Source organism: Trachemys scripta, chromosome 10, assembly GCF_013100865.1.
Source record: "Trachemys scripta elegans isolate TJP31775 chromosome 10, CAS_Tse_1.0, whole genome shotgun sequence".
NCBI lineage: Eukaryota > Metazoa > Chordata > Testudines > Emydidae > Trachemys > Trachemys scripta.
This window is the reverse complement of record NC_048307.1, coordinates 30320451-30340696: the sequence shown is the minus strand read 5'-3', so window position 1 is coordinate 30340696 and position 20246 is coordinate 30320451. Positions and strand designations below refer to the sequence as shown.

General features: G+C 54.9%; 1 protein-coding gene across 3 annotated transcripts in view; it reads right to left on the bottom strand.

Annotated features, from left to right (window-relative positions):
* Positions 1-20246, bottom strand: part of SEPTIN12 (septin 12) — a 212521-nt gene that overhangs the window by 49803 nt on the left and 142472 nt on the right. For 2 of the 3 annotated variants that reach the window (XM_034784642.1, XM_034784643.1), the window contains one exon: positions 296-1675. In XM_034784642.1, coding sequence (XP_034640533.1) covers positions 296-1655 — 1360 coding nt within the window. In that variant the 5' untranslated portion in view covers positions 1656-1675. Of the gene's footprint in view, positions 1-295; positions 1676-14854; positions 15071-20246 lie in introns of all 3 variants that reach the window. The other variant, XM_034784641.1, reaches the window with a different exon arrangement.

Here is a 20246-nt window from a genome sequence, read left to right as displayed (position 1 = left end):
TCCCTGGCTGAGGCCCTTCTCATGCCTGCTACCTCCGAGCATCAGCTGGAGAAAGCAGGGAAAGAGAGAGAATGACTGTTTGGGCCTGGCAGTGCTTCCCAGCTGCAAATCCCAGCTCATGCGGTGTCAGTTTCTTTCACCAACACCGGCAGAGTTAGGAGAAGAGACATCTGACAGGGCAGCCTTGAACACACAGGGCAATGCTATGCCCTGGATGTTCATTCTTAGCTCTCATTGACTTCAAGCTGTGTTGGGCAGAATACAGCCAGAGAGATAAGAAAGAGAAAAGTCCTACCTTCCTTTGTCTTCTCTCGGCCCTGCATCTCCTCGCTCACAGAAGAGACCCTTGGAGAACCTGCCGGGCCCACGTAGGGGACTTCCCTTGGGTAGGAACTGGGAGCAGGAGCCCCAAGGCCTGAGACCTCAGAGCTGGAGAAGGAGTTGACTCTTTCAGCCATGGATCGGACATGTTCCCTTGGACATGCTGCTGGGCCCCCAAGGAAGGAGGGTTGAGAAGTCACTTGCATTATCTGAGGCCGAGACATGAGCCTGAAGGGAGCAGCTTGAGCAGGAGACCGAGATGGTGGCCAAGGGCTCTCATTGACCTGGGCACCTGGGCACTTCCCCGGAGACGGCGCTGCGGAGACACCACTCACAGAGGCTGCGGCTGCACCCTCCTTGGCCCTACCCGGGGGCTGCCGGGACAGGCTGGGGCTGGTGCTGAGGCTGAGCTGGAGCTGCGTCCTTGGCAGCGGTCTGGACGCAGAGTCAGCACTCGGCGCTGGATCCGAGCCATCCAGAGGCTTCCCCACCAAACCATCCAGGCTGAGGGGGAATTTCTGCAGCTTTGTCGGCTGCCTGAAGGGTGGAGGAGGGGGGCTCAGACTGGGCCGCTGGGCTGCATCGGAGAGTGGGGAGGAAGAGGAAGAGGAGGAAGAGGAGGAGAAGGAAGGCTCCCTGCTGATGGGTGTGCTGCTCTTCCCTCGGAGCAAGGCGCAGTTCTGGCTGCTGCTGCTCCAGGCTCCAGCAGAGTGAAAAGCCAGGGCAGGGGCGAGTGGGATGGGGGAGCCCTGATCTTCGGCAATGTGCAGGTCCAGAGAGGGCAGTGAGCCATGGTTCACTCCGGCCTTGGACACCAGCTGGATGGGCTGTTCCGCCTCAGAATGGAAGACATTACTGTGGGAAGAGAATTTCTTCAGTGCCGGGCTGGCAACCGGGGCGGCCTTGAGCCCCCGAGGCTCCAGCTGCCTGGCAGCACTCTGGGGTGTGCTGGGGGGCAGTGGGCACTCCAAGCTGGAGGAGGAGCTGTGGAGGCTCTCGCTGCCCAGGCCTAAGGAGGAGGAGAAGCCATTGGGATCAAGCCTGGCTTGGAAAGAGGTGACGCGGGTCAGGCTGGAGCTCACGGCGCCGTTGGCCCTGGCCAGCTGGATGGTGCCTCTGTTGAAGGAGAAGCTGGTGCTAATCCTGGTCTTCAGCACAGGGCTCTGGGCTGGGCTGGGGCTCGAGCTGAGGCTGATGCGGGATTGATGGGTGGGTGGCATGAGGCTGGCCAGCCGGCCACTTTCCCCATTGCCCGCGACTAGGCTGTCTGCAGGCATGCTGGGGCCGAACGGGCAGGAAGGCAGAACAGCTGGAGCCTCTTCAGCATCCTCCATATCGAACGACCTCTTCAGTGCTGCAGGGAGAGAGGAGGGGGTGGGAGAGTTAGAGCAGGACTCCCCAGCCCATATACCCAGGGCCATGCAGCCTCCTCCCCTTCAGTCCCACCGGCTCTTCTAGCAGGGTCTAGACTTGTGCAAAGAAATCACAGCGAAGGGCCCACATGACTCCCCTTGGGCTCAAACTCTCCCCTGAACTTTGGGGCCCTTGGGGACCAGGTCTGGCCCATCTCTGCATCCCAACAAGAGCTGGAAGCACAGAAAACTCGCCCGCTGTCCAAGCTGGGCTGCATTCCCACAAACAGCCTCTGGGTTTTGGAGAAGCCTGAGACCAGCTTTGGGCAGAGCCAGGCCCAAGTTTCTGGGTCTGGCCCCCATCTGGGTCTGAGCCAGCACTAGGGGAAATATGGTAGATTTGAGCCCAGATCCAAAGTGGAATTCCAAGGGTATGAAGCCCACCTGGACCCAAATGGGGGACAGATTAGCGCGACCCCCAGTCTGGGAAATCAACCCAGCACCGCTCCCCACAGCATCCGTGCTAGCTACGTGGTGCATTCTGCTGCATTGCCTTTCAAATTCCGCACCCAGCAAGCCCTCCCCATGAGGCAGAGCACAGGCAAAGCGCTCCCCAGCTCTGGACTGAGTGGGGTGGAGGGGCTAGGGCAGGGCTGGGGAGAGGAAGCAGACAGTCAGCCTGGCTCCCCCTTTGCAGCCTGCATGGAACAGAGGGTTTTATTAGCAGGTCCCCAATGGGAAACTGGAGCCATGTTCTTGGCTCCCCTCCTGAGGTCTATAATCTCTCACCTCTCTCTCTTCGCTGGATTGTACCAGTGTCATGCGCTCCAAACACGCCCCTCGGGGGCAGCACACTAACTCTTTCTTCACCTCCAACCAGCACATGTAAAGGATCCTGCCTGGGGCATCCTGGGTAATCAGATCTGCTCCCTGCGCCACCCCTGCACCCCCCCTTTGCTTCAACAGGCTACGTCTGGGCTATGGCGTGGAGAAGGCAGGGCATTGCCCACCCTAACAGAGTCACCCAAGCCAAATCAAATATTGCAAAGGGAGTTCAGAGCTGAATTTGCCACGAGTTCCACAGCTACTGGCACATTCCCTACAGCACCCCCTGCTGGCAGAGCCTGGGACTGGACTAGAGGGGAGCTCCCCAATAGCCAGCGTTTCTACCCCATTCACTACAGCACCCCCTACTGGCAGAGCCTGGGACTGGACTAGAGGGGAGCTCCCCAATAGCCAGCGTTTCTACCCCATTCACTACAGCACCCCCTGCTGGCAGAGCCTGGGACTGGGGTGGAGGGGAGCTCCCCAATAGCCAGTCCTTCTACCCCATTCCTTACAGCGCCCCCTACTGGGATAGACTGGGAGTGGAGCCCCAGACAGGCTGATGTCAGTGTTCTGTAGTGAGCCAGCCATCAGTCACCACTACTGACAGCTTGTGAAAGCTGCCCTCACTGCTGGGCTGTGTGAAGTCCTAGCAAAAGGAGGAGCTGGTGGGGGGTGGGCTGCAGCTGTTTGAGGCAGGAGGCAGCAATCACTCTGCCTAACTAATGGCTGAAGAGGACAAAGCTATCCACAGAGCAAAATTAGCCCCTCAGAGTGTGGCAGGGCTTCCAGAGGGGGCTGGGGGGAATGCAGCTAGAACTCTCTCAGCTGTCAGGTACTTCCAATAGATGTTGGAGTGAGAACACCAAAATGTTCCTAGGTGCGCATGTTTGCTTGGGTTTGTCTGGCCCCTCTTGAAGAAGAGCATGAGTAAGTCAACAAATACACAGACCACACAGTCACAACGGGCCAGATTCTCTCCCTTCTTTGGCCAGCACCAGTGAATTCCCACCCGGCAGGAATATAGTCCATTGCACATGCTTTATTTCAGTTCAATCAGGGGGTATGTTTTCAGGAGAAGCAATGGCGAAGGGGGGGGGGGGGGGGGGGGAGGGAAGCACGGCTGGTTTGAACACTGCAGTGTGGAATACTGTTCATAGCTCTATATGCATGCAGCTGCCCCAATCAGAATCAGCTCCCATTGGTCTAGGTGCTGTTATCAACACACAGAACGACCCAGATAAGCAAGACTCTCTTTGTATTCTCCAACTCCACAGCAGCACAGACTTCTTCCCTTCCCCCACATCTAAGATTTCATTTAAAAAAATGTTTCCAACTCTTATGGATGTGAAGACAAGCTTGAAAAGATGACCTGAATGTAACTAATGCAGGGATGTCTGCCTGAGTCTGCAGAGAGCCTGAAACAATAGCTTTGAGAGCTATTGACTGCCTCATTTGTATTATTGGGTTGTTAACTCTGAAACCTAAAGTTGACAGCACAGAGTCAACTTTTTAACGACTCTGCAGATCATACCAGCAGAAATCTTATTGTTTGTATTATAATGTCACTGCAGGCCCCAGTCAGGACTGGGGACCCATTTGTGCTAGGCACCCTACGAATACATAGTAAGAGACAATGCTTGCCCCAAAGAGCTTGCCATTAATTTAAGAGGTGATACAACAAGCAGGTGTAACAAACACCTAGATAGGAAGATGGCTCCTCAGCAAAGTCCAGGAAAGGGGTGTGGGTGGCATATGTACACAACTGACCTCAGCTCTGTGCCCAGCTACCAGAGGAGTCCCACAACTACAACTTCCTTAGTGATGGCCCGGAGCGTTTTCTCGTGATTCGCATTGCAAGAGGCGCCCTGCTTGGTTTCCTATTCTCCTTACTGCCCAGGAAGGTATGTTCTGAGCTAACGGACACAGATCTATATCCACATGGGGACTGTGCTTGGTCACGTCCCTAAAAGCAGCGTGGTCTGGGAGCAACTCAGCAGATGTGGCTAAGATGCCCTGCTCCTCCCAGGAGCTATTGGACTGTAACTGACATGAGGTCCAATAAAGGCAGGGGCTTACTATTTCCTCTTGGAGTAGAGTGGAAGTAGGGCATTGAGGGACATCATGGCAGAGGACACGGGCTAGGACAGCTGACGGAGGAGATGCTGGAGGCTGTTATGTGAAGAGCAAAGTCAGGAGACATTGTGACCAGAACTGGGCGAAATATTTCCAGAGACAGCGAATTTTGACAAAAAGGGGCATTTCAAAGAATGCTGAATGTTTCATGAAAACATTTAGATTTCTTTGCAATTCTCCTTTTCCTCAACAACAGCAACAAAAATGGAAACCCCCCACTTGCTCTCAGGCCCTTGAAAAATGTTATTTGTTTTCATTTTTAAAATGTCGACATTTTCCTGTCACCAGGATTAGATCGGAAACACTCTGAAATTGCTGTTGCACGGACAGTGTCCAACTCTTGCCATTTCATTCTGGTTTGGAATGAAACCAATCACAACCATTTCTTTTTTGTGAAATTAACATTCTGCTCTCCAGCCAATTCCAATTGTAACTTACAAGTTCTGTATTCTGGAAAAAAACGCTATTTGATGTCTGTATCTGGTCATCTGTGTTGTTTTTAGACAGTAACTTTTTTGAGGGAGGGACAGTCTTCTGTTGTGTGTTTGGACAGTGCCTAGCACAAAGGCTGTGTGATCCTAGCTGAGTGCATTAGGTGTTAGTGAATAAAAAATAATAATAATAATAATAGATATGCTTATATTGAGCCTCCAGAGGCTGCTCTGCTATTGAGACACACAGTTATTTTCCTAAAATTATCTCATTCTTTCACAGGCAAGACATGGATTTACAACCTCTCGACTGCCCCAGCGAACCTGTAGTTCATTTGTAATCCTTTGAGTGTTGTGAAAATTGGAGTATCCGTTGGCAGGTAAGTCCCTTCCCCCCCCAAAGGGCATTCTCCCTCCCTGCCAGAGGGACAGAGAAAACATCCCATTGTTTAACAGAGAAAGGTGCTGAGATGCTGGAGATTTGGGAGGGCTGGAAGAGAGCTGCTAGCTAGTAAACTTCCTGTAAGAATTTGCTGCAGGGGGGAGGTTATTTGCAGTCCTGGCACGTCATCAGAAAAACAGAGCAGGGGACTGAATTCCAGTCTCTCGCAGAAGAGGGCGATTCCCTTCAGATCAGCATCGGGGTCCTTTGGGGCACTTGCATGGTAAAGAGTATGGTGATCAGCCAGGGCGCTAGTCACAGGGTTGTCTCTGTTTTGGCAGGCGACTGCTGTGGGCACGCACAGCTGGAACCCCTTCGTAAACACATCTGGTCAGGAAACACATTAGCCAAGCCTCAGCCTCCCACTACGCCAAATGGAGCTGCTCCGAGGGGGCCTCCCCAAGATACAGGCTCATCAGCTCTCCCCCATCCCCCAACACACACACATGCTCCGCTGAGCACAGATCCATTTGATGCCCTGATCTCAGCACTCCACAGCATGTTGCCTGCCATTTGCTATTTCCCCATTCCCTCCTCCCATGCCCCATTCCACACACCTCCGGGGTGTTGAGCTGTTTCTGTGATTAGACCAAAGGGCTCTTTGGCTCTCATTTCTTCCTTCCCACAGATCTGCCAATAGCCCCCTCCCCAATCCGAGCTGGGGGGCCCCATTCTCAGCCCTGCAGGGATGAGGGAGGGCAGGCAGTGATTGACCCTCGGAAGGACCCAGTCGGCTCTGCTTGCTGGTATTGGCGACTATCCGCGTTACTGTGTCAAACCATGTGCTAGGTTTAGCGCTATCTGTGCCCACACGGCAGGGTTCCCGTTAAAGCTGACGGAAAAGCTCCCTCTGACTTAAAAGTTTCAAAGTGCTGGGGCCTGGGCCTCCTTCCCATGAATGGCCAAGCCGCAGGAGGCCTGTGTTCAAGCCCAGCGAGGGACGGCTGGGTGGGCGGGTGAGCGTGGGGCAGTGCTCCTGGCTCCACACTCTGAACCGGTGTCATTGCTCTGGGGCAGCACTTAAGAGGTTTCACTAGAACTGGGTCTTGCGCTCCTCCCAGGCTCTCCCCCGGTGCCCAGCACAAGGCCCAGGCACCGGTATATGCTGGGTGGGCATGACCTCCTCCCGCCCTGTAATGGATAATGCAGAGCGGGGACTCATGGGACAGAAGCATGGTGCTGTGGGTTACAAAGGAGATCCAACCTCTTCCCCAGCTGGACAGTCTGTGAAGATCTTGGCAAACTATGGACCCATGGGGCTCGGTGAGGTTGTGCCCCAGGATTCCCAGCTGTGCATGGCCCAGTGCTGAGCAAGAAGGGCAGGTGCACTGCCAGCCCCCATCCTGGCGTCGCGCTGTGTACCCACTCAGAGCAAGGGGACAGAGCGCCCCTTCCTGAGAACCCTCCAGGTTCAATGCTGTGTGATGGCTCATGCTAGCTGCCGAACGAGGGTCCCCAAGATGCAGACAGGTGTGGGAAAGACGGTTCACCCTTCACCTCCTCCGCACCTGACTCTCAGAGGGTCCTAGGAACCCAGAGGAGACTAAACTCAGAAGGATGGAGGTGAGAGGGGTTTCCCCTTGAAACCACCCAAGCTTGAGGAGCTGCCTGACCAAGGCCACTGCCCTTCCATTCCAGCTAGGACCAGGGGAAGGAAGGCTCTTCACATGGGGTGAAATCCTGGCCCTGAGGAAGTCAAGGGGAGTTTTGCTGTTGATTTCAGTGGGGCAGGATTTCACCCATGGTACGTGGAGCAAGCAGGAGCAGGCAGTCTGTACTCCTGAAACCGACAGCCCAGTTCTGCAGACTCACACGGCTCAGAGAATCATTTCAATCGGCTTCCAAACCTTCGGTTGTTTCACCTTTTGCCATTCACCCATGCTCAGGCAACTGCTGCTTTAGTAGAGGGGTAGTCCCCCTGCATGAGATTTTACACTGAAGTCTCTTCTGCCTACTCTGGTAGGGATCCAGATGCCAAAAGCTCCCAAAGCTTGGAGTGACATATCTCCTTACCCTGACAGTGCCATGCCAATGAGTCTCAAGTCTGATCTGGTGGCAGCACTTGCGGGCACAGAGCATGCCCACAAGGGTGCCAGGGTGGTTATCGTGATGTGGCCACCTTTGCACTAGGAACTGGCCTGAACCACCAGTTCATTTTCACACAGGCCATTGAAGCATCATTCCCCTCACTGCTAACCTGTGGCACAGCTGATCAGTGACTTAGGAGATGAGCGGCACCAGCTCATATTAATGTTTATTGGAGTCAGCCAGCCCTCAATAACACAGCTCCTCCCATCCAATGCTGCATGCCAGCATGTGCTGAACACAGCAGAGCTTTGCCCTCGGCCCGCTCTCAGCCACAGTGCTAGAGAAACCCCAACAGACGGGATATCTGGAAGGCAAGCGGGGCCAGAGAAGCCCAACAGTATTCTAATCAGCTGTTCCCCCAAGGGGCTGGGAACACAGTGTTGGTTCATTGAACCCCTCAGTGTTTGGACACAGACCATAACCCTGACTTGAAGGACTACACACTCCTGGGGGAAGACAGAAATTAGACTCATATCCTCCCCTTCCTTCTGAGCTCCTCTCTGAACCACTAGGACGGCTCTCCTGCCATCAGAGGTCCTCCAAGACCCCGGTGCTGCTCCCGGAGAGCTGGCATAGAAGGGAGATCTGCCTGGGGGTGATCATGGTTCTGAAGCACAGAGGCTCTTGCAGCTGTGTGCTCCATACATGAACCCTGGTTAGAATATTTGCTCTGTCTGCAGAAGAAGAGGGGAGAGGGACTTTTGGTTTCCTAACAGAAGGAAGAAGCTAAAGCCACCATCATGGCAGAGGGAGCATTTGCTGAGTCAGAAGCGAACAGCATTTCCAGCAGGAAGCCATGCAGAGCCCAGGGAGGGCTACAGGAGAGCAGAGGTGATGCAGATTAGGTCCCAGCACGGCGGATACTGTCCTGCGATAGAGGGCAGGTGAAGCAGGCAGATCTCTGAGTGCAGAGGGCTCCTGAGTGCTGGGGCGGAGACGATGCAGTCATGTCTTGGGGATGGCGATAGGGAAGGTGATGCACTTGTATTGCAAGGTGGCCGGCCCTGAGTGCATTCAGTACATCTGCGGGGACGCCGTTGTAGCCTAAGGCTAGAATTGCTGTAAGAGGAGATGATCCAGCTGTGCCTCTGGGTCGGAGGTTCCCGCGCACGGTGCTGTAGCATAGCAAAGCTCACTCAGCTGGGTCTTGATCGCGGAGGTTCCTGGTTGCTGTGCTGTCAGAATGAGGTGATCCACCGCTCATTGCAGACCCCAATTCTCCTCCTCTCCGCCCAGCCACACCTGCTGCTGGCTGCCCCTTTACAGACCCAAATTCCCACCTCTCTGCACCTTGTCTGTTATTTCAGTCTCTGCGGTGCGCTGTGATAACAGTGATGTCAGTGAACTCCCCTGGGCGCTGCTTGGAGGCCGGCCTGGTGTTCTGCTGCACAGCAGTACCAAGCTGCATCTGAGCTCCCCACCTTGGCCTTTTCCTCTATGGCCCGGACAGGTGCTGCCCCAGGCCCATGGGGGAGGCAGCAGCACTACTACCAGAGCAGCCCCTGCTGGCCAGCTGCGGTAAGAACAAGGCCAGCAGAGAGCCGCTGCATACCTGCTACAAAGATGCTCCTCTCGGAGCAGCAGCACTGGGGGAGGGGGAACATGCGAACACCATATGGTTAACTTCTGGGTCCACCTCTACCTAGGTCATGTCCAATCCTGGCCAGCCCTAAAGAGCCAAGCTGGTGGGGGGTATACACCAGGAGAAAGTCCACCAGCAGTGGAATAGGGATGGGGACAGGAGGCCTCTCCATGCAGGAGACATGCTCCCCACCCAGCCCAGAGGTGGGCGCCTGTCATTAATTCCCTTGTCATGGTCACCCTTTGCTATTAGCCCTGGACAGCCTGGTCTGTAAACTTCTCTTAGCTCCGCCCAGTGCACAACTGAGGTCAGGGGCCCACGGACCCAGCTCATTTATTACGCACTCTCTGGCAGGGCAGGGATTTATCAAGGTCAGCTGGTGGCTGGCTTGCCCCCTTTGCCGTACATTCTATGGGATTCTACAGCTTCACAGACCCAGGGCGTGGAGCGCTCACGTATCTCCTTCAATTCATTGGGGGCGTGCAGCACCCTCAAGGCTGGCTTTACGCATGTCCTCTGTACTAGAGCTAGGACTGGGTTGCACATAACCAGAAATTCCCCAGGCAACTAAAGACATGAAGTATTAATGTTTTGCTCTCGGAAACACCTTTCAGCGGAGGATTGCAAAGCCCCCCACTAAAGATGGGCAACCTTCATTATTCACATATAACAAACAATGTAACGGATATACTGAGGGGTAAAGGGACTCACCCAAGGTCACATAGCTGGAAAGCGGCAGGGTGAGAAATAGAACTCAGTTCTCCCAACTCCACCCCTTGATCAACACACTAGGCCATGCTGTTGCCTTCTTCAAAAAGGCCTGAGTGCACGGATGGCTTTTGGTACTGTGACATATGGGGATCGGGTCAGTACTTGATGAGGCTGCATCATGTGAGGAATCAAATGCGGAAGGGATGGGGTGTGTTTGGGGCACCTTCCAACAGAACTTCACAGAGTAGGTGAGAGGTGAACCCATAGGCTCAAACCAGCCTCAAGTACACTCACACACACAAAAGATATAGCACACGTGGCGCCCACGGTCACAGTCTGTACCCAGGACTCTGACCCACAGCACGGTCCAGTGGTGATCACCATGGATCGGCAGGCATGGGGAGCTCGCCTCTCTTCCTGGCTCAGACTCATGGTATCACCTTTGGCCTCTCTGTGCCTCACTTTGCCCAAGTAGTAGGGACACTGCTACTTTCCCCTCCCAGAGGGATAACAGGAGACCTAGCCAGTGTGTGCACAGTGCTCGGAGAGCTTCCGATTGCAGACACATGAGCAAAATGATACGTTGTTCTAAGCAATGCCGTGCAGGTAGTTCTCCAGCAGGCAGATGCGAACCTGCGCCCTCAGCAGACTGGCGGCAGCATTGCACATGTGAGGACAGAGGGGATCAGTCCCCGAGAAATTAATGAGCTGGCTGGGGGAGGGGCAGCAGGGTGAGCGGGGCACCAGCAGAGAGCAAAGGTTGTGGCCGTGGGCAGGGGAGCATGAGGTCAATGGCAGAAATCGGAAGGCTGGAGAGGAAAGGGGTGAGGAATGGGGATGAAGACATATGGTGAGGAAGGGGGAAGAGAGGAGGTGGTGGAGGGTGGCAGGAGAGAGGAGAAGGTGCCAGGAGATGGAGGTATGGGGGCATGGGAGAGAGCTTGCAACCCAGGCTCTGCCTCTGGGTACTGCTTACTTTGCATTATTAGCAGAGATTGGACCAACCCTGGCACCCTGAGCTGGGCCCAGACTGCAATCTGTGCCCAATACCAGATGCCCGTGGCAGGACCATGTGCCCCAGGCGCTGGGGGCTCCCTGGGAGCAGAAGGGTTAACGCAGGCCATCCTAGGTATGCACATTCTTTTCCAGGCAATAACAGGCTGCAGCTTTCCAGGAGCCGGGCGTCAGGTTACTCTCTGATCCTACCTGCCCTGCCCTACTCCCAAGCCACCTCCAGGATCTCAGCGGCCACTGGCTCCAGGAAAGAGCAAAGGATAATTAGAGGGGTGAAATCCTCCTCTCCCACCCACTGGCTGCCTTCAGGGGCTGAGCAGATACAACCCCTCCAGCCTGATGCTCCATTTTCACTCTTAGTGAGGCCAGGTCATGTGATCCCCACCTGGGGAGGGCCTTTGCGGGAGAGGCACTGAACACCACCTGAATTGCCAGGGACCTCACTGTCAGCTCCATAGGCACCAGCCTCCACCCCCGCTATGGACCCCTACCCTAGAGAGTAGGTACTACAGTGCTCACCCCATGGAGCACTGAACGGGCTGCACTAGCTGCTCCTCATTTTTCTCTCTAACCAGAAAAGTCAGAAACTGTCTTCAAAGAAATGGAAGCCGAGACTCTCCCGTATTAACCTGACTCCAGGAGCTGGTGCTTTAAGATCATCCCCAAATATCACAGGAAATTGTGCACTGGCAACGCTGCTGTGAGTTGTCTCCTAGAATGTCCCCAGCATCTTCTAACACAGCAACAACCCTCTGCAAGGAAGCGAGGCCATGGGGGAAAGCGTGGCACCGCTTATGCGCCTCCCATGTACAGATCTCAAAGCACTTTACAAACACCAATGGATTAAGCCTGTGCCCCCATGAGGCAGGTAAATCAGCATCCTCTCCTCATTTTACAGATGGGGAAACTGCAGCAGAGAGATCAAGGGCTTGTCCGCAGGGGGAAGTTGCCCAGGACAGCTCTCTTGGAATAGTTGCCATGGGGATGCTCTGTTCCAGAATAAAAATGATTTTGTTCCAGACTAATTACTCTGCTTCAGAAGTGCATTAATTATTCCAGAGGGCAGTGACCTTTATTTAGGAACAGTGTCCCTATGGGAAGCTATTCTGGAATAGCCACTCCAGACAATTGCTCCATGGAAAGAAGGCCTAAGTCACTTGCCCAGAGTCAGGGACAGAGCCAGAAATCAAACCCAGGGCTCCTGATTCTCAGGTTCCCTCACCACTCTTAGGAGAAGATTGGTGACCAGGGCCTGTCAGATCTTAGAGACCAGCCCCCCACCTCCCCCCTGAACAAAGGAGAGCCAAAGAGAAGGGAGAAGCTTTGCTCTCAACTCAGCGGCGTCTTCTATGGACTAGCAATGCTGCTCCGTGAACGAAGTTCCCTGGCTCATCCCTCAGCAGCACAGCCTCGGATCCTCTCCAAGAGCAGAGAGGGAACTTGTAGGATGCTGCAGATCCCTGTCCAGAGAGGGCAGAGGTGTAAAACCCCCACGCCCCTGACTCAGGATGGGTCCCACTTTCTCTCACACCTCCTGTGTCCCCAGCCATCCTCAGAATTTCCATGAGAGCCAGAGGGAGCAACAGAGAACTGATAAGAAGGGGGCAGTTTCCATTTCTTGTGGGGGAAGGGCGCCAGTGGGAGTCCTAGGCCCTGTTTTCTCTCCTCCAAGGGGTATTCTCTGCAGGAGCAGCACTCCCCTGCCCACGCTGTCCTTGCCTTCTGCATCTACCACTGTCCCAATCCCTTCCCCTAGGAGGCTGCAGCAAAAGCCCAGGGTAAGGAAAGTGCAAGGGCTGGTCCTGACATAGTGAGGAGGTGCTGAGATGCTGCAGTCCAGCGATTTTCACCAATTCTGCTTAGAGCTTGTCTACACGGGAGACTTTTCCAGTTACACCAGTATCACTGAACCACTCGAGTTCTCCCGGAATAACCCCCCCGGGGACACACTTGGTCCAGACTAAGAATAACTTTTTGCAGCATGGCTTCCAAAGGGACACAAGCTCCATCAAAAAAGGCCCTCCTGGACCAGGAGGAGCCAGGTCTCCCCTAGGAGGGCTGTGCTGGTGTAACTACACCGCTACACTGGCCCAGCGATCCTGGCACGGACACATCTGAAAGGGGGGCAGTGGTACCAGGACACTGGCAGCGGTGTCAGGATCCACACTAGGGCTTTTGCTGGGACAGCTGTGTTGGTCAGGATCACACCTCTTTGTCCCCCTGACTACACAGCTGTGCCGGCAGAGGTTTGTAGCACAGCTTGTACACATGGAGCGGGGGCTATACTGGTATCACACTGGTTTAAATTCAGACCCTACCTTATGCCATGCCTTATAGCTTTCCCACGTAGACAAGCCCTTAGGCGCTAACTGGCTCCCATTTACTGGGAGCTCCCAGCTCTGCCATAGACTCCCTGGGTGACCTTGGGATTAGTCTCTGTGCCTCGGTTTCCCCAAAACAGGGGATAACAGTCCTTTCTTTCTCCCATAACTTGTCTCTCAAGATTCCAGGCTCTTTGGGCCACATTTTTGTGTTGCACCTAGTGCAACGGAGGGCCCCTGAGTACTACGCTAATACAGATAATAAAGCCAAGCAAGCTCTTATTTGACCCTTTTCACCTATTTTCTCCCCCTTCCAATCCCCCACACCCCCGAGCTCTGCCAGCTACAAGATTGCTTTTAGGATTGGAGCTGCTGTTTGCTACAGCATGCAGAATTCCCCCCGCCCCCCATGAACACCTTACAAGCTGCTCCCTAAGCTTTGAGCAAGCCCCACATCACCCCGAGAGTTACAAAAGCACATGGCTACTGGACTCAAAAATTTGGGGCAAGTTTTTCCAATCCCACAATGCACTGGCCCCTTCTCCGCCCCCCTCAAACAGAAACTACAGAGGGCGTGGGGATGGCCTGGGCCCCAATCCCAGCCCCTGGGTGTGCTCTCAAAGGGGAGATTGTTCTCTGGCTTGCTGGGCTGCACATTTGCCTTGTAATCTAAACAAGGAAAAGAGCCCTGCCTTGCAGGCACTCGCTGCAGGCTGGCCAGAGCCGTTCCTTAATTACAATCTGTGAAATGCTGAAGCGGAATCAATGCCACAGCAACAGCTGGTAACTGGAAGCTTTTTCCCTGCTCCCTTTCCTGTTTCAACAGACACAAGCTGGTTATTGGAGCCTCCCCCTCCAACCCCACCTCCCCCACAGACCCAGAGTTTTTCCAAGCTCAAGTTGTATCTGACTCCTACTGCGGGTTGGGTTTAATTACCTGCATTCAGTCTAATGCCTGAGCCAGCCTGCACTCCGAGCCCTCCCCAGCCAGCCCAGCCACTGAGCACTACTGAGTGCTTCAGGCCTGCAGACAGCCTCAAAACCCAGACCGACCCCCCGCCATTCCCCCCATCTCTACACACCACACCTACGCACACTCCCTGACACAAGTGCATTGCACTACATGCACACCGCCCTGCACACACAAGGCCCAGGCACTGTTCCAGCACAGCAGACGTGCTATCAGTGCCATTTACATGTCTTATAAGATTTCCTCTTCGTGCAGGTTGGGTCCGAGTCCCAAAGAAAGCTCGGGCCAGCGTTCCCGAATCTAGAGAGGGCAGCCTGGCTTGGGGCAGTCCTTTCCCCCGTCCTCTGGCTATTGTTTTATGTCATACTCCAGGAGTCACTTCTCCTGGGCATTGCTTCCTGGTTTCCATAGGCCCTTGGCAGGGAGCTAGGGTGGAGCCCCCCACTGGCAGGAGTAGGTGAAGCTGTGCCTGCTGATGCCAGCAGGGAGGTGGTTGGCCCCCTGGCTTGTGTTTGCTGCACAACGTGTATGCTCACGGCGGGTAAATGGATGTAAGAGAGCAAAGCCGGGTATGTAGTTCATGCTGCATGGGACGCGGTGCCCAGCCTGGACAAAGCAGGAGCCGGCTGTCGAGAGCCCGGGCTCCCCATCCCAGCCCTACCTTCGAAGTCGGAGAGGATCCCCTCCAGGTGATCGTTGACGGACAGCTGGGACATCCTGGCTCACTTCCCGGCAGCAGTGCGGGTGGGTGGGTGGCTCACGCCCGGCAGAGCCAGCTATGCCTCTCTGCCTCCAGCTGTTGCTCTGCTCCTGGGATGCCCCTCCAAGTCTTCTAGCTTGGGCAGAACCTCGCCATGTCAGAGGGAGAGGAGAGACTCTGGGGAAGGGAAAAGGGGGGAGTCTGACCCAACTGCCTTCCACCTCCAAGCCAGCCAGCCCCCTCCGGAACCCAGAAGACTTCTGCTCTCTGGGACGAGTGGCAGCGGAGGAGAGCAAAGGGAAAGAGAGAAGATCCCCTCCCCCTTGCCCAGAGAAAGAATGACAGACCCCCCCTCCCCCCCACCATACAGCCCACCCCCAGCTAAGCCCTTGCTGGGATCACATTGGCTGCACCGGATTGCCTGTCCCTGCCCTGTGCAGGGAGAGGAGGGGAAAGCAAAGAGGAGGAGAAAGGAGGGGTGGGGGGCCCAGAGTCAGAGCAGCTCTTGGCACACAGAGAAGTCAGAGAGAGGGAGAAGGGGCGGGGGAGGCTCTGCGGAGGGCTCCAGCAGCGGGGGTGGGGGGGTGAGTTCTGCTCCAGCTAGGCCCACGGCCCAGCAGGGCTATAGGGACTGGTAGTGCCCCACCCCCTTCCTGGCGGGATCTGCCCAGGGTCCCAGGGGATCAGCCCCTGGAGCCCCTCCTGGGGAGGCTGCCAACAATGCACCGATTGCGGGCTGCGCGCCCACCTGCGCTGTTAGCAGAGGCCACAGGCCGCCCTGTTTCCGAGGTGAATTGGCCCCCACAGTGCACTGTCCCAGAAGGGCTTAGGGGGAGCAGAGATTGGGCACAATAGGGAGAGAGAGGACGGGCTTGGCTCGGCAAGGCAGGTATTTCCCAGCTCCACAGCCCACAGGTCGAAGATCACCTAGCGTTTCTTGACCTCCTCCACCCCCATCAGGGAGGGACCCGTTGTCAGCTCAGGCCCATCCGCTGCAGCCACACTGGAGTAGGACTGGCCTTACTGTCCCAGAGCCAGAATCAGTTACAGGGCCTGACCTGGGGCAGCCGTGGGAAGAGAGATGTTAATCAGGGTTTCCCAACATCCCCCTCTCTGGAATCCGCAAGGGGGATTTTTGGGGTAACCATCAGTTTGGAAATAGATGCTGCAGGAGCTGACAGCAAACCAGAAGTGAGGGATGTCGGGGTGACAAGCCTTTGCCACGCCCTGGGGATTTACAACACCCCACTAGCCTCTCACTGCACAGAGCATGGGGTGCAGAGGGGTGGGGAAAAGCAGGGGCATTCTTCCATGCTCTGCCCATGAACAAAGCTCCCCACAGTAGATTGTGAAGGTGCTCAAAATAGTATTGAGGGTGCTCTGCCAGGCTTCCCGGGCACGGCTGCCCTTTCGGGGGAGGGGACGGGATGGGACTCCACAGCATCACTCCACTCTGGTGGGCTCCTTGGGCGTAGCTCTTCTTCACTGTGTCTCAGCCTATGGGCCCATCATCTCCTTCTCTCTCAGAGCCCCGGAAGGGCTCCCTCTCCCTTCTATTAGCCAAAGGAATATTGGCATCTACCACAAAAAGCTGCAGAAGGCCTTGGCAGGAGGGGATTAAAATGGTGGGTCTCACGGGGATCCATTGCAGGGCCATGCCCCCAGAGAAGCAGCACTTGCCCTAAGAATCTCCTTTCTTAGTAAAGATCAGTCTACCCTAAGGTCGAGAGGGTACCTTGCCCCCCCTGAAGCCTGGCCAAGTCCGCCAGGGACCCTAGCACACTACTCCACACCGGGCTCAAGTGAGATGGCCCACACTAGGCTAACTAGGGCTGCTACTGCAAGCAGGAATCAGTGCCTGCCTCCCGGTGCTCCCCAGAGCTAAAGCAAGGCAGAGTGAGTGTGTCCCCGGTAGGAAAAGGGTTAGCTCTCCTGCCGACTTGTGCAGTATCTGTTGGTGAGGCAGTTCACAGCCAGCGTGGGCGGGGCGGAGAAATCCCTTCTCCAAACACAAGATCCCCCTGCAGAGGCTTTCCCCAAACTACCCAGCTTGACACCTTTTAATCCAGCGGCTCAGCTGAAAGTAAACAGCCAGGGGCTTAAATGGATTCCGGCCCCTCCCGCACTGGGGCTGGGAGGTGAAGCTCCAATCCACGGGTAGTGGAGCTGTGGGACCCCGCAGTTTTTGGCAGGGAGTGGGGCGCATGGGGAGATTTCATCATCGAAATCACCAGCGCCACTTTCAGGGCCACCCTAGCGAATGTCCCCAAGCGCCTTCATGTGTTGCCTCAGCCCCTCATGCTGTCACCAGGCAGAGCCATTTACCTGCTGTGTCCAGGACTCTCCATTTCAGCTGGCTTCTCACCCATTTGTCTAATCCAACCCTTCTCGCGGGAAAGGGGCGCTTTCGACACCTCGCTTGACTCAACATTTGTAGGGAGGGAAAAAGCTCCAAACTTGTCAAAACTGACCCTTTTGTACACAAATATGTCTGGGTTTCCTGTTTGAAACGACTTTTCATCTCGCAATTTAAGTCTTGTCTTGTCCCCAGAGTACAAGGAAAGCTCTTTCCGGAGAGCAATGCCCCACTCTACCTCCGAGTGGAGACTGTGAGCCCTCCTACGGCCTGCCCCCCGAACAGATCTGCTGGCTGGGCCACCTTCTCCCTGAGCACATCCCAGCTCAGCGAACACACTGATTCCAGGTTCACACTGTTGTCATGAAACCAGCCTGCTCCTGTGATAGGATGAAGTCCAGATACTCAGAACCTCTTATTAACTCCAGATGTGTCTAAGCCCTTGAGGCTCTTCAGGACACACATCTCATGAGCTGCCAGTTCTCAGCGGTGCGCTCTGCTGGGCAGGGCTGCCCAGAGGATTCAGGGGGCCTGGGGCAAAGCAATTTTGGGGGCCCCTTCCATAAAAAAAAAGTTGCAATACTATAGAATACTATATTCTCATGGGGGCCCCTGTGGGGCCCAGGGCCTGGGGCAAATTGCCCCCACCCCGGGCAGCCCTACTGCTGGGGGGCTCTCTGGTTTTCCCTCCATCCTCATCTCCAGCTAATCCAATAGATAATTAACTTGATTTTTTCTTGCCTGAAAAGACTGGAAAATGTGACTGTGACAACACAGCTAATGCCCCAGGAAGGGGTGAGGGGGCAGGTGGGGAGGGCCCCAGACAGCTGTGCACTGATGAAGTAACGGAGACTCAAAGGTCCCTAGAGCAGTACAATGGCACTCACAGAAACGTGGCCTCTGGCCAGATGCAGCATTCCCTTTTGGTGTGGCTGACTACGGTTCTAATTTGTTAAGCATCAGCAGTGTGCTCGGCCCTGTACGTACGATATAGACAGTTACTGCCCCAGGGAGCTTACATGGGAACGTGCGATCTTGGTGGGACCTAGGAGGTGGATGCAGAGGGACCAGGAAGCACAAGGAGGATGAATGACTTACAGCTTGTTTGGATTTGTTCAAGTATAGGAGACTCTTTCCTTGCAGCTGATGCAGAAGCAGTGAGATCTTCAGAGGGATCTGAGTGAGGAGAGGAGGGTGGCTTGGTGGGTAAGGTGAGCAGACTCTACAGCTGTGGTCTCAGCATGAAATAGTGGGGGACAGAAGTGGTGGGAGGGGAGATGGGTCCAGGAGAAGGCTTCTCTTACCAAGCTAAAGGGTCAGCGCACCCTGGCTGTAGGTTTTGCTGGGCACCAACGTACACCACAGTCCCTCTCTCAATGAGTGGGGTCTGTCCCACAAGGTGCTGTTTACATCTGGTTACAACTCACTGCAATGTTGCCTGCTGCGCTGCTCTCTGGTGGTCTCTGCAGAGGACACTTACAGCATTTAAAGAGCCCACAATCAACAGGAAAGTATAGATCAGGATTTAAGTCTCAAATCTCCTTCCTTAGCATAGGGCCTGCCCAGCCCTGGATGGCCAGGAGCACTGGTTGCTGTGGGACTGCAGCCTTCAACTCTACTCCTGTCTGGCCACTGTGGCTTTTGTTGGCAGGAACAAAGCAGCCCATTCTCTCAGCACAGACGCTGCTTCCCCACCTGAGCTGGGGTAAGGTAGCAGAGCAGATGTCCTCCGAGGGCGTGTAGGAGAGGCCCATGGACACCTGCCATGGAGTGGCAGACAACCCCCCAGGTCACTCTCTGAAGTAGCTCTGCCTGGTAACATGGCCTCTGCCACCCGCTCAGCAAGAACTGCAGCTCTTGAGGCAAATTCTGCACTAGCCCTGGCAGCAAGCCATGGTAATGCCAACCAAGAGCAGGACTTGGACCTGTACGTTTAGGCTGAGACAAGGGACAGCAGGGGGGAGTTTTGATTTGAGTTCCCAGAAGATGGGGCCCCTCTTCACATCATGATGGAAGAGCAATCTGGGGAAACCCACGCTAGGCGGTGTTCCCTCTAAGGCAGATTTGGGATGGTTGGTAGAACGGCAGAGGGAAGGCCAGTCACAGGGGACAGAAGATCTTGTATCAGGGATCAGTACGACATACCCTTTTCTTCTAAGGAGCGTCAGAACTTTCTGTCTTTAACCATTTCCCATGAATATCCATTCTAATCCAAAGAAATTCCCACTGGCTTTGGCTGGCTTCACAGCCACATTTGCATTTGCTTCCTGCCAGCTTTCTAGCAAACAGGCGTTCTGGCAGAAATGCTACAGAAACGTCAGCAAACAGTCCCAGACAGTTGATTTCGGACTCCAGCATGAGTATCAGCACCAGAGAACAGGGTGTAAGCAACTCACAACATGACCTACGAGTCCAGCCAGAACAGCTCATGTATCGGCTGCTCGCACGCCACTTCTAGATAGACACTCATCAGTCTCTGGCAGGGGCTGCCCCAAGCACGTGCTTGCTTTGCTGGTGCTTAGAGCCGCCCCTGCCAGAGACTGATGAGTGTCTATCTAGAAGTGGCGTGCGAGCAGCCGATACATGAGCTGTTCTGGCTGGACTCGTAGGTCATGTTGTGAGTTGCTTACACCCTGTTCTCTGGTGCTGATACTCATGCTGGAGTCCGAAATCAACTGTCTGGGACTGTTTGCTGACGTTTCTGTAGCATTTCTGCCAGAACGCCTGTTTGCTAGAAAGCTGGCAGGAAGCAAATGCAAATGTGGCTGTGAAGCCAGCCAAAGCCAGTGGGAATTTCTTTGGATTAGAATGGATATTCATGGGAAATGGTTAAAGACAGAAAGTTCTGACGCTCCTTAGAAGAAAAGGGTATGTCGTACTGATCCCTGATACAAGATCTTCTGTCCCCTGTGACTGGCCTTCCCTCTGCCGTTCTACCAACCATCCCAAATCTGCCTTAGAGGGAACACCGCCTAGCGTGGGTTTCCCCAGATTGCT